The 12,765-nt window shown below is 40.2% G+C and overlaps 1 protein-coding gene across 1 annotated transcript in view; it reads left to right on the top strand.

The window, feature by feature from the left end:
* The window catches only part of HGD (homogentisate 1,2-dioxygenase), a 42,359-nt gene that overhangs the window by 7,758 nt on the left and 21,836 nt on the right, over nucleotides 1-12,765 (top strand). Inside the window, exon 4 of the mRNA XM_032852333.1 lies at nucleotides 2,626-2,731. Within this exon, the coding sequence (XP_032708224.1) occupies nucleotides 2,626-2,731 (106 nt within the window). The remainder of the gene's footprint in view (nucleotides 1-2,625; nucleotides 2,732-12,765) is intronic.

The raw sequence follows: 12,765 nt of genomic DNA, 5'->3' as shown, positions 1-12,765 counted from the left end.
GGCATGGAGAGAAGAAGAGAGAGTTTCTCATACTTCCCAAAATTGGGGGTTAATTCTATTGCCATTTAATCATCTCTCTCTTTCTCTACAATCCCAAACAGTCAAGGTAAGGTAAGCACACTAACAATTTCTGTCCATTCTAATTTATGACAACCTAGCCTCCATGACTATGTTCTTGATTTTATGGCCCATTCGCTAATGGGACACCTGGACTCCAGATTCTGCTGCCTACCCCCATTATTCAGCGATATCTTCAGCCAGCAGGAGCTTAGCTCTGTTCCAGGAGGCTGAAAAGGAGCTGTTGGCATTTCATTAAGAAGCTGGCACCATTCCTTGAATCAGAATTAAATCTCTGTCCAGGGCAATGTAGTGCTGCCTGGGGAGTTTTGTAAACAGCTAAAAAATAAGGGACACTAGGCCTGGCTCACCCATCTGTTTAGAACTGTGAAAAGGTATCCACAATAATTTTGTGAAAATGCTCAAAATCCCAAGTGGAAAGAAAGAACCAGCTCCCTCCATAGGTGAGCAAGCCTGGGATTCTTAGAGTGAGTCACTACTACTTTAAACCACAGAGTGGTGGGTTCTCACAAAACTATCAGAGATTATAACTGCCAAGGGTTAATTTTTGTCTGATTAGTTAGCTGAGCCCTTAGGTATTGAGAGGGGAGAGTCAAGACAGAGAATGTGGAAAATCTGGACTATGATAAAAACCCGGATGATTAGGGATAGGCAGACAATTCAACTTATATCGAGTAAGTGAGCACCTACTGTGTGTGAGTCATTCTAGATACATAAGCTGAATCCTTGCAATCCTAGGAGATAAGGATAAGAAACAGGGAATTTTTGTAACTTGCCCAGGATCACACAGTTGCTTTTAAGATATACATACGTTCCCTTAACTCTAGACAGTACTGGAAGCTGCAGAAACTCAGTTTATTCATAGCCTGAAGTCCAAGGTCTAAGGTCATATCATTTAAAAGTGGAGCAATCAAATGGACATTAGACAAATCTATCCCTTTTATCTCCCAAACGGTTCACTGTGGGGGCTAGGCAGACTCCAGCCCTTGAAGTAGATTGACATAGGGCTTAAGCGGCCACAGCCTGTTCAAGCAGGTCTGGTCTTCCATTGTCAGAGGTAGTGCTCCTTATCATTCTGTACACTGCCAGCGTTATGGCCTCTGAAAAGACATGGGTCCCACTTAGCGAGTTTCAGAGTCCCTCTCGACTTCTGGACAGTTCTCCTGGTTTCCTTCAGGACTTCTGCATCAGAGTCCTCTTCTCTTCCTGAAGCCTGAGGTCTGGGTCCTGGCAGGGGGATCTTTGTCTCAGGCCTTGATGTATACAGATAAGAAAACTTGAAAAGGAAGGAAGGGAGGGAGGGAGGAAGAGAGGAAAGAAAAAAGAAAACAAAATTACAAATATACTTACTATAAGAATATATGCACGGATCTTACGATGTTGGAGTACAGAGTGTTAATTTCCTAAACTTCTTACAAATTAATATAAAAAAATAAAAAACCCAATAAAAAATGGTAAAGGACACAAGTAACTCATAGTAAAATTACAAAGGACCAATAAGCATACAGATTCTCGACCTTACTCATAATAAAGGAAATACAAAATAAAAATGAGATACTATTTGTTACCTATAAGGCCAAAATTATTTTTAATAATACCCAGGGGCGCCTGGGTGGCTCAGTGGGTTAAAGCCTCTGCCTTCCGCTCTGGTCATGATCCCAGGGTCCTGGGACTGAGCCCCGCATCGGGCTCTCTGCTCAGCAGGGAGCCTGCTTCTCCCCCTCTCTCCGCCTGCCTCTCTGCCTACTTGTCTGTCAAATAAATAAATAAAATCTTTAAAAAAAAATAATACCCCATATTTCTGAAGACTTGAGTCATCAGTCACTCTCATTATCGTTGTGAGAATAAAGTGGTACAATGATTTGGCAATTTTGTTTATATATGCACTGGTGATATCTGAGAATACACAGGAACATTGGTAAGCTCTGATGCTGCTGGTAATTGGACCTGAAGAAATTGAAAGAGAAATTGAAGGACACAGTTACCTTAGGGAATTTGAATTACTTTAAATTATCTCTACCAATAGCATGTATTATTTTTTATCTCTACCAAGAGCATGTTATAATTTTTTTTAATTTAAAAAAAAATTTTTTTTAAATTTCTCAAAAATAGCAAAGAAACTACCCAGATTCTCTCAATCTTTGTAGGATTCATTGTCCTCACTTTCCAGAGTAAGAATTAGTATCCAATGACATATACACACTGATGTTTTTCTATGGATTTTCCTGTACACTTATCCCTCAAGGTACTTTTCCCCTTCCTTTATAATTGTCATTGGGAAAGACAATTCTTCATTTTTTGTTAGTATAGGAACCACAAGAGCCAGGAGCCTCAGTTTGAAGAGTGATGGGTAGAGTGGAAAGGTGGGAAAAGGCCAGGGCTATGAGCAGCAGTGGCTGTTAAGAAGTGATGCTGTGTCATTGTTTCTCACATTAAAGCCCACAGATCGTTGTTGACTTGAGCACCTTCCGGATGGTACTTCCTGAGCCAGTCTGCCTATCCCTCATAACACCACCCTAAGGCTTGTGTGTCCTTGTTTTCCCCCAGTTGGCTGTATAGGATTCTACCTTCAGTGTCTCACAAGCCCTTTGAATCCATCGACCAAGGCCATATCACTCACAACTGGGATGAAGTTGACCCCGACCCTAACCAGGTAAACTGGTCCTGTGCTTTGGCGCATGCCATGTATCCAAAACCTTGATTATAAATATTTAAGTCAAACCTGGATCTTTGAGAAATTAGACATTGAAAAAATATAAATGCTAAAGTGTATCTGTTCTTTTGCTCATACTTGGGTGGGAATTTTGGAATTGACTATTCACGTGCATGAGTGTGTGTGTGTGTGTGTGTGTGTGTGTGTTTATTTACTCTGCTTTTGGTAATGAGAGAGATACAATACTATAGTGGACTGAGATCTGTTTTTGTTTTTTTACCTTTGAGAACTCCAGTATACCCCCTTTGTCTCTTAGCTTAGGGACACGCCACGGATAACAGGTATATAATGCAGGAAGCAAAACAGACCTGGGTTTGCATCCCCGCTCCCCCACTTACCTGCTGGGTCTTTGAACAACCGTGTTTCACCTCTACACCGAGGTGATTACATCTGCCATGCAGTGCTGTTGGGATGAAAGAACAGGTGTGAACGTACTTCACACTGTGCCTGGCACATGGGAGGCAAGACCCAGGGCTCTGACACAGCCATGTTGATATAATTACTTAAAGGAAGCAATATAATATCGAGTATAAAACCTTGAATTTTATATTCAGGTCAATGTGTTTATTCATTTTATAATATTTTTTTATTCTGAAGTCCCTCTCTGCCAAATTGACAGAAAACAACTTCATGTCAGTCTTCCCTAGGAATCACTGGTTTTAAACAATACCAAAGTAGGAGTAGGGGTTGGGCCTTGCTGGTTGGTCCTCCCCCCCTGGGGAATGTTGAGATGCCCACTATTCTGCTACCATCAGGCAGAGGCTTGGGCATGGAGTCATCTGCCAGTCCAATTCTGGTTCTGTTGTCCCAGGTAAGACACACAACTCTTCCCTCCTACTTGGAGCTTCTGGGTACAGGTTCAAGACTCTTCTTGGTATTCAAATTCCACACAGACCCATCAGCCCCCATTCATTTCACACACACTCTCTCTCTCTCTCATTCTCTCCTTCCCACAGCCCACGGAAATCTGATGCCTCCCCTTTGTTTACCAAGATGTTATGTCTATACCTACAAATCCTTTTCCCCTAAATGCTTAACAAAAGCCAGCATAATCATAGTCACTTTTGATTTCATGCTCTGCTCCACCTCTCCTAATTATGGAAATCTCAGAGAACTGTGTACCTGAGTGCTACCTACTTCTCTCCAACAGGGACAGAAGGAAGGCCTTCAGAGTGAAAGCCAAATGTGAGTTAACAACTTAAAATGTTAGCCGTCTCATAGCCATTTTGAAAATAAGATATGTTGTCTAAATGACTGCCCCTTAAACTTGTATGAAGTTTAATGCATGAAGCCAACATCCTCCCTGTTCACCACTGGCCTATTTTTGCCTCTCAGCATATGAGAAAAGGTCCATCCCTGCTCCAGCCCCCAACCCTGCAGGCACCATGCCCTACCAAGTCCCCAAATCCGGCTTTCAGCTCCTGTCCCTTTCTGCTTCCTCCAGTCAGGGCTCTTGTGCAGATCACAGTTTGCACACTAAAGTGGGGACCCTGTCTTCACCTCGTCCTTGAGTCTCACCTGGCCTCCTATTCCAGGCCAATTTGACCACTTTCCCTCCCACTCTCAGGTTAAGAATGCCCCTGGCAGACCATCTTCATTTAACCATCTAGTTCCCCACTCACCTTGTAAAGGGCCATAAATCATTCTATCCAAAGTCACTGCTCATTCTCTGGAAATCTCCCGGATTCCTCAATGGCTTACATCTCAGATTTGCTAATTCCTCTTTTAAAGTTACAATGGTCATGCTTGTTTGTTTTTGACCAATAGATAGACCTGATTGCTTAATAATGGAACTCTATCTTCTATTAGAAAATATAAAGGAGGGATACCTGTACTTTGATAGGATTCCTGGTTAAACTAAATAAATTAAGCATTTAATATATACTAATTTTGGATGGTTGAGAGGGTGTATGAGTCACAAGGATTTTCTCTATTCTTTTCTTCAGGCAGCATAAGGGAATACCCAATTAAATTTCTGCTAGCCCTCTCCAGTGGAGCCAAATCTCATACTATACAAAGGAATAGGGTGGTTGTAGAATCAGCAAGTAAGACAAAAATTAAGCACAAACAACATTATCTCTGAAAAATCCCTTGAATTGCCCACAAATTATAGGATACGTGGTTTTGCGTATGCCATTCTGTATGGTAATTCTTATGTACACTGAATTTGAGAACTAACTACACAAGTTGAACTAGACTATAAGAAGGATTTCAGGGAAAGGTCATAGGCAAATATTCAGGAATTCAAATTGTGGAGACTTTATTTTTTTTAAGAATTTATTTATTCATTTGACAGAGAGAGAGAGCACAAGCAGTGGGAAAGACTGCCGGAAGGAAAGGGAGAAGAAGGCTCCCCACTGAGCAAGGACCCAGATACAGGGCTCAATGAGGGGCTCAGTGAGAGGCTCGATCCCAGGACCCTGGGATCATGACCTGAGCCAAAGGCAGATGCTTAAGCAACTGAGCCACCCAGACATCCCCCATTGGGCTCTTATGATAACTCCCAAATAATTAGTGGTAAATAAGGCAGAGTGGGAAATTTCAGTGCCCCTGACTACTCATATCATCCACACCAGTCATCAAAGCCTCTCTAACCTTAATACAACTTCATAGATTTTTTTATGGTGTGTAGCCAACAGTGGAGCCAAACTTGTGTTCATATAATTTATTTGGGGTAGGAGTCAGGTTTTAAGCCGGACCTTTAAGGAAAATGTGAGTGTGATGTGTTTCCTGTGAGTGTGAGAAGTAACATGCTCATGTTTTTAACATATTATTATTTCTATGACTATTATTGATACATTTTATTTAACATGAATACACCCCTTTACAGTAATTATTTTGTAGTACGGGTGGGTGATCCATGGAAGCTAACCTCACCCTGATAGAATTTTTCTGGTTTTGTCTTGTTATAAAAGCAATGCATACTTAATAAAAACTCAAATTATGTAGATTAACAAAGGAGAAAATGGAAGTCTCTCATAGGCAAGAGTCAAGTATGCCAATTTTGCATGTTATTTTATTGTTTCATAACTAGTTAACACACACTTTGAGAGGGAAGTTTGAGATAACTGTGTTTCAACTGCGTTGAAAAAGCCTGAGTTACTGTAGAGGAATCAAAAGAGCTGCACCAACAGTTTCTGCTTGCTTTCTAGTAGATACTCAATATACACTTGTTTCCTCTCCTTCCCTGTTTCCCATTCCAGCCTCCCTTTGCACTTCTCCTCCAACTTGTTACCTTTCTCCAGTTTTGAATTTCTTCGAACACACTCTCTATGATGGCCACCAAATGAATTTCTTCTCCATTATTTCCCTTTTTTCCATTTATGACCTTGTGCTCACACGCTTTGGGACAGCTATGCCCCAGAACTCAACACTGTCTCTGTGAGCAACCACTCTGCCAAGGTAGGGGTTTATTATCCTCTTGTTCTTTGACTTACCTCCCCTGCTGTCCAGCTTCCTTTGCCCTGATGCACACATCCTGGCTGTTCATGCTCTGTCGATCCTTTTGTCTTTTCATTTACACCTTCTTGACAAGTTAATATCTCTTTCCAATTTTATGCTTCATTAATAACCACAACAATCTGCATTCATCACTTCACCCCTCTCATAACCTCTTCCAAATATGGACGCTAGACTCTCATCGAGAAAGTCTCAGAAAATTATATTTGGGTACTCATCTGACAGTCCTTCTCTGATGAAGCCTGTATCATAGGTATGTCTTCACCTGTCACAGACCAAATAAATAATTCACCAGTTTCACCAACTCCCCCCATTAGTCATCTCTGGGAATTTGAAGACTTGAAAATCACCTAATATTTCCTCCAGGAGAGCATCATGGGGTATGCTATCATCAATGTCACCTTTGATACATTGCCAGGAAGACTGAGGATGATGTTCCCAAAACCTTTATTTTCTCTTAGCATATATTTAATCAATTGTCTAAGAATTAATGAAAACTCTTTTTGAAAAAAACAAACAAGCAAACATCTTTCTGAGTGTATTTAGATTCAGCCTATGGACATAACAAGTTCAATCCATTAATATCTCACATAAGAAATATACCTAATTTTGTTCATCACGTACTTTCCTCTAACTTCTGGAATCTCAGAATCTAACAAACAAATCTACATCGAGTTTAATTGTGATTTTGCAGATTTCAATTAGCATTTCTGAATCAGCATTCCTCTTTAAAGATCAGAGTCCTTTAAAGTTTATCTTTCTTATTACTAAATCCCTAACTTTTTGACTTTCAAAAAGTCAGACTGAAGCCAGTTAAGACTCAGCTAAAGGAATTATCTCTTAGTTCTCAACCAGTATAATTTGGACCAAGTGATAAACACCTCATAGCTAATTAAAGACCAAGCCATAAAATTCCCTTTTCCTCTAGGACATACAAATTACCAAAAATGCTTCCCAAAAATACACCCTTCCAGGGTATTTGCTGTTTAATTTGTCAAACTATTCAGCTCCACTACCCCTAAAAGCCCCCTCTCTCCAAAAATGTCCTGGATTTCCCACTTCTTTAAAGCTTTTGACCAAGTCTCTCCTATTCACACCAGATTTCTGAGAAAGAAATCTAAATCCATTTTATCACCCCCACTCTTCTCTCAACCCTTCATAGTTCAGCCTGCCCAGACTACCCTATTGAAACTGTATCTTCTTTAAACAACAATAATGCACTCCCCACAATTAATACGTTTCTATTCAAAACTTACATAAGAATGTCAATGCCTGGGGGCGCCTGGGTGGCTCAGTGGGATAAGCCTCTGCCTTCAGCTCAAGTCATGGTCTCAGGATCCTGGGATCGAGGATGTTCACATTGGGCTCCCTGCTCAGCGGGAAGCCTGCTTCCCCCTTTCTCTCTGCCTGCCTCTCTGCCTACTTGTGATTTCTCTCTGTCAAATAAATAAATAAAATCTTAAAAAAAAAAGAGTGTCAATACCTAATAATCCCATCAATGCAGAACCGCAGAACTAACCACTTGAAATGTTTCCATTTCCTTCTTTCCAGTCTTTTTTTTTTTTTTTTACACTGTAAATAAGATCTAGGGTCCCATGCAGCCAGAAACCAAAAGTAATTGAGAATAATTCCAATCTTCATTTGTTTCTCCTGAGAACACTAAAGAATACCCAATACATGACCTCTTGTCATGTACCAATACATGACAAGAACACTTGGTAAACTCCCCTTTCCCCAGTTCCCCCAGACTCCAGCCATCTCACACCCAAGTCCTCTCTCATTTCACCGCGCATCTTCCCAAGCTCCTCAGCCCCTCATCTGATTCACAGCCTGCTCCTCCTCCTCCTCCTCCTCCTCCTCCTCCTCCTCCTCCTCTTCCTCTTTTCTGCCCCTGGAGAATGAACTTACGGTGTAGGTTCCAATCCCGTTTCCTAGGAGATTCACACGTGAAACATGGATCTGCATGGTGAGGCTGGAGTTCACAAGATTGAGAGGAAGTCGTGAGGATGGGCAAATTAGAGTTTTCCAAAGAAGCAGGGAAGGGCAGAGGAAGGGCTGTGAATAATCGTATATTAATGTTGTTTTAGAAATCATTTATACAAACAAATCAAAAGTAGAAACAGACCCATAAATACAGAGAACAAACCGATGGTTGCCAGAGGGGAGGGGGTGGGGTGCGGAGATGAGCAAAATGGGAAAGGGAGGGGGAGAGACAGTCTCCCAGTTATGGACTGAATAGGTCATGGGGATAAAAGTCTCACCATGGGGAATACAGTCAATAATATTATAATAGCACTGTATGGTGACAGACGGTAGCTACACTTGTGGTGGGCATAGCATCATGTATAGACTTGTCAAATCACTAAGTTGTACACCTGAAACTAATGTCACATTGTGTGTCAACTATACTTCAATTTTAAAAAATCAGTTATGTATATATTTACTCTAATGAAAGTCATGCTGTAATACAGTTTTACCTTGTGGGTTTTTGTTTTTTTTTAATTTAAACATCATATTTTGTGCCTTTTCCCATGTCTTTTTTAAACTCCTTGAGTACAGGCAATTTTTAACTTGGCTTTATAATCCAATATATGTTTATAAGACAATTATTCTATTGTCAGATACTTAGAGTGTTTCCATTTTTACTATCATAAATCATCTATGGCTACAAACAATCCTTTCTCCTCAACATCCCAAAGCCTACAACAGTTGACTTCTCTCTCTTCTTCCTGTGCAGGTGCCCAAGATAAGCAATCAAGAGCACTAATTTACCATCATATCTTTCAAACCCTCCACTCTCTTCCATGTGCCCTACCCACCAGCCATACTGGAACTTTTGCCATTTCAGGGCAATACCCTAAGTTTTCCTGCCTCGGTACATTGTGCTCTTTCACCTATCTGGCATTTTCTCTTTTTTCCTCATAAATATTCACCCATCCAAATCCCACCCATAATTTATGACTCATCTTAAATACCACTTTCTTCCTTGAGCCCTATATATATATTTCTCAGGGTATTTGAGAATATGTCTCATCATCTTCATATGACCTGCTGTGTTCAGCACATGTCTTCTTCCAAATAGTAGAACCACAAATATTTGTTGAATTAACTCCCTGAGAGCTCAAATCCCATCATCCTATAAACAGACTAGATTGCATTTTCCCAAAGGCATTCACTGGTGTTTGCCAAAAGTATTAGAGAACAGGTTGCTCTCTGTTCAGCCCTTTTGGATAGCTTGCTGGCTCTTTTAACAGTAAATCTCCATCAACTTGCGTTTCACTCCTTGGAAAGATGTTGGTACTTTCTGAAAACTAGATTATTTCATTGTGTGTATCTCCTATTTTCCATGTATAAGAATGTTAATAGGCTGTATGCCAAGACTTATTCCTGAGGGAACATTTCTCTTCCAAAGTCATTTCACCTGTTTTTCTATCAGAAAGTGCCCACACTTCCACCTTCCAAGGTCTTCTGTAACAGTTTCGCTGAGGGCAGAGGCTGTCAGTGTTTACTGCCAGCGTGGGACATTAAACCTTGCACACAGAGAGGTCCCCAATAAATCATTTGAATGAATTAATACAAGGAGATTGAATAAGAATGTTGACACTGAAGAACCTTAGCAAGGTTCTGGTCCCAGGAATCAGACTGGGCGAGGGCAACTTAGCACTGGAGGAGTAGTAAATAAGGGTGAGATTGGAAGACCAATATAAGACCGTTTAAGGGAGGCAAAGCCTCCATTTAGAAGCTATGCAGATCATGAATAGTTTGGGAAGCAGAACAAGATAGGCAGGGATATAAAGGGCTCAGGGTGTAGGTTACTAAGAGAAACTGGGAGAATCTTGGTATCTGTACTTAGTAGAGAAAACTTCTCTAAACCATCAGTCCTTTCACTTCTAAAATTGAGATGATAATCCTAGGTATCTCAGAAGGTTGTCGTGAGAATTAAATGTCATCCAACAAATATTTACTGATTGACTACTATGTTACATGCTCTATGCTAGGAGCTTGAGTAATGGATGTAATGCTCTTAGTTTTATATTCGAATGGGAATCCAGGTTTCTATTTGTGAAAAAAGGTCATTCAAATCCCATGAAGAGTTACCTTTTTTGTAGCTTCACGAAAGACTTTTTTAATTTAAATTTTAGTTTGTTAACACACAGTGCGGTACTGGTTTCTGGAATAGAGTTCTGTGATTCCCCATTTACGTACTACACCCAGTGCTCATCACAACGCAAACCCTCTTGAATACCCGGCACCCTTCTAGCCCATCCCCAACCACCTCCCTCCATCTACCCTCAGTCTGTTCTCTATTGTTAAGAGTCACTTATGGTTTGTTTCCATCTCTCCTTTTCTTCCCCCTTCCCATATGTTCATCTGTTTTCTTTTCATGAAAGACTTTTGAAAATCTGAATAAAGTATAGTGACTTGCATCCTCCTTAACTGTGCTCTTGCCTATTACTTTGAAGAATTCCAATGGGTCACTCAAAGCCTGATTTCTCTCCACACAAATCATGCTGGCTTTCCTCTTAAATTACTAGATTTGCTGAAGAATGCAGTGAGCCACTGTTTTTATTTTATTCATCCCACACACATACACACAGCTTTTTGAGTCTGTACTTAAACTCACCGTAGTGGGATTACCCTGGGCCTCTCCTAACCATAGTTACTGCTAATAATTGCTTACACATTGTGGTCCCTCCAAATTCTTAGTTACTTCCAAATTCTTAGGTGATATCGGCTTCTAATGATATGTCTACTTTAGTCAGCCATTATTGTTCAGAGTATCTAACTCATCTAATCTAGTTGAGTCCAAGGCCATTTGGGAGGGAATTTCAGTAAATCACAGAATCTTAGTGTTGAAAGTGATACTCAGATCATCCAGTGCAACTCCCGATCTTCTGACTCTGTGAATACTGAGACCAATTCTCTAATTTCTTTTTCATTCCTGAGCATGCATTTTAAATCCTGATCATTAAATGTTGCCACTGATTCTGTTTTTCTCCTTCAGTAACCTTAAAAAAAATTTTTTAAGATTTTATTTATTTGACAGATAGAGATCACAAGTAGGCAGAGAGGCAGGCAGAGAGAGAGAGAGAGAGGAGGAAGCAGGCTCCCCACAGAGCAGACAGCCCAATGTGGGGCTCGATACCAGGACCCTGAGAACATGACTTGAGCCGAAGGCAGAGGCTTTAACCCACTGAGCCGCCGAGGTGCCCCACCTTAAAATTTTTTTAATTCTAACTTGGTATTCCCTTGAAGATGCTTTCCAAATTATTTCTAACCCCCTCATTTCTGGTAAGTAAAAGTTTATTTTCCAATGGAATTTGTAGGATACAGCCACAAAATGTGTGAAGCAATGATAGAACTGAAAGAAATAGATAAATCCATAATTATAGTTAGAAACTTCAACATCTGTCTCTCAACAGTTGATAGAAAAACTACACAGAAAATCAGGATATGGAAGAAGTGAGGGTTTTTCACATACATAAGACTTACATTCTAGAGTTACATTCTAGAAAAATTCTTTGGACTTTTAGAAACATTTCCCAATTTACTATTGCCTAAACATCACTTGACCACAAATAATCCCACAAATTTGTTTTAGTCTTATTCTTTGAGATGTTAGCAAGTTTCTTGGTGCCTTATATTTATTCATTCATTCAATCATTCAACAGAAATTTATAAATATCCTCTATTGCCAAGATATTACATTGAGTACTACAATTGATTTCATTATTTTTGAAAAGTTTAATAATTAAATTCCTTGTGAAGGGTTATTTAGCAATAATATATAGTATGAATTTAAAAAATTATTGAAAAACGTATAGGACTAAATCAACTAACAAGCATCCTTTATCACTTTTAGAAGCTCTTCTCTGAAGAGAATTCTGGAATTATAGTTTCCTCCAATACCCCATTGTTACCATGTAAGAAAAAATACAATCAAGAGAGAGAAAATGACTTGACTTGTCTGAGGTCACAGAATAAATGGAAACAGAGGCAGTAGCAGGACCCAGATCTCGTTCCTGGCTCAGCCCAATGCACAGCCCCACTTGGGCTGGCTGTGGATCAGAGGGTTACTGCTCCACAGCATGCAATTAAACTGAACATCTGGCTTTAGCAGGAGATGTTTCTCTTCTCCGCTTCATGGGTTCTTTCTGTTTGTCATCTCCCCAAATCTCCCTCCTCACATTCCACAACATATCACACCAAAGTTCCTGACAAAAATCTCTTGCCCAAAGATCAAAAGCTGGCTTCTTGTGAGTAAAGGATTTATCAGAACCAGCTTGGGTTTTTATTACTCTTCATAATGTACTGAATATAGAACTCGTACAATCTGCTGCTGTCAGACCCAGCTGATAAATTACTTCTTTCTCTATACCATCTCCATCATTTGAAGGGTATCATTTTTGCATTAGAGAAGCTTCTTCAGGACCACTGCCTCATCTAGTGTGTGGGTCCTGTTGAAGGCATGCTCTCTACATCATCATGTAGGGCCTGTCCACCCGACAACCCTG

This window comes from Lontra canadensis, unplaced genomic scaffold (genome assembly GCF_010015895.1).
Source record: "Lontra canadensis isolate GAN:19392208 unplaced genomic scaffold, GSC_riverotter_1.0 scaffold6, whole genome shotgun sequence".
NCBI lineage: Eukaryota > Metazoa > Chordata > Mammalia > Carnivora > Mustelidae > Lontra > Lontra canadensis.
This window is presented reverse-complemented; position numbering and strand designations above follow the sequence as displayed.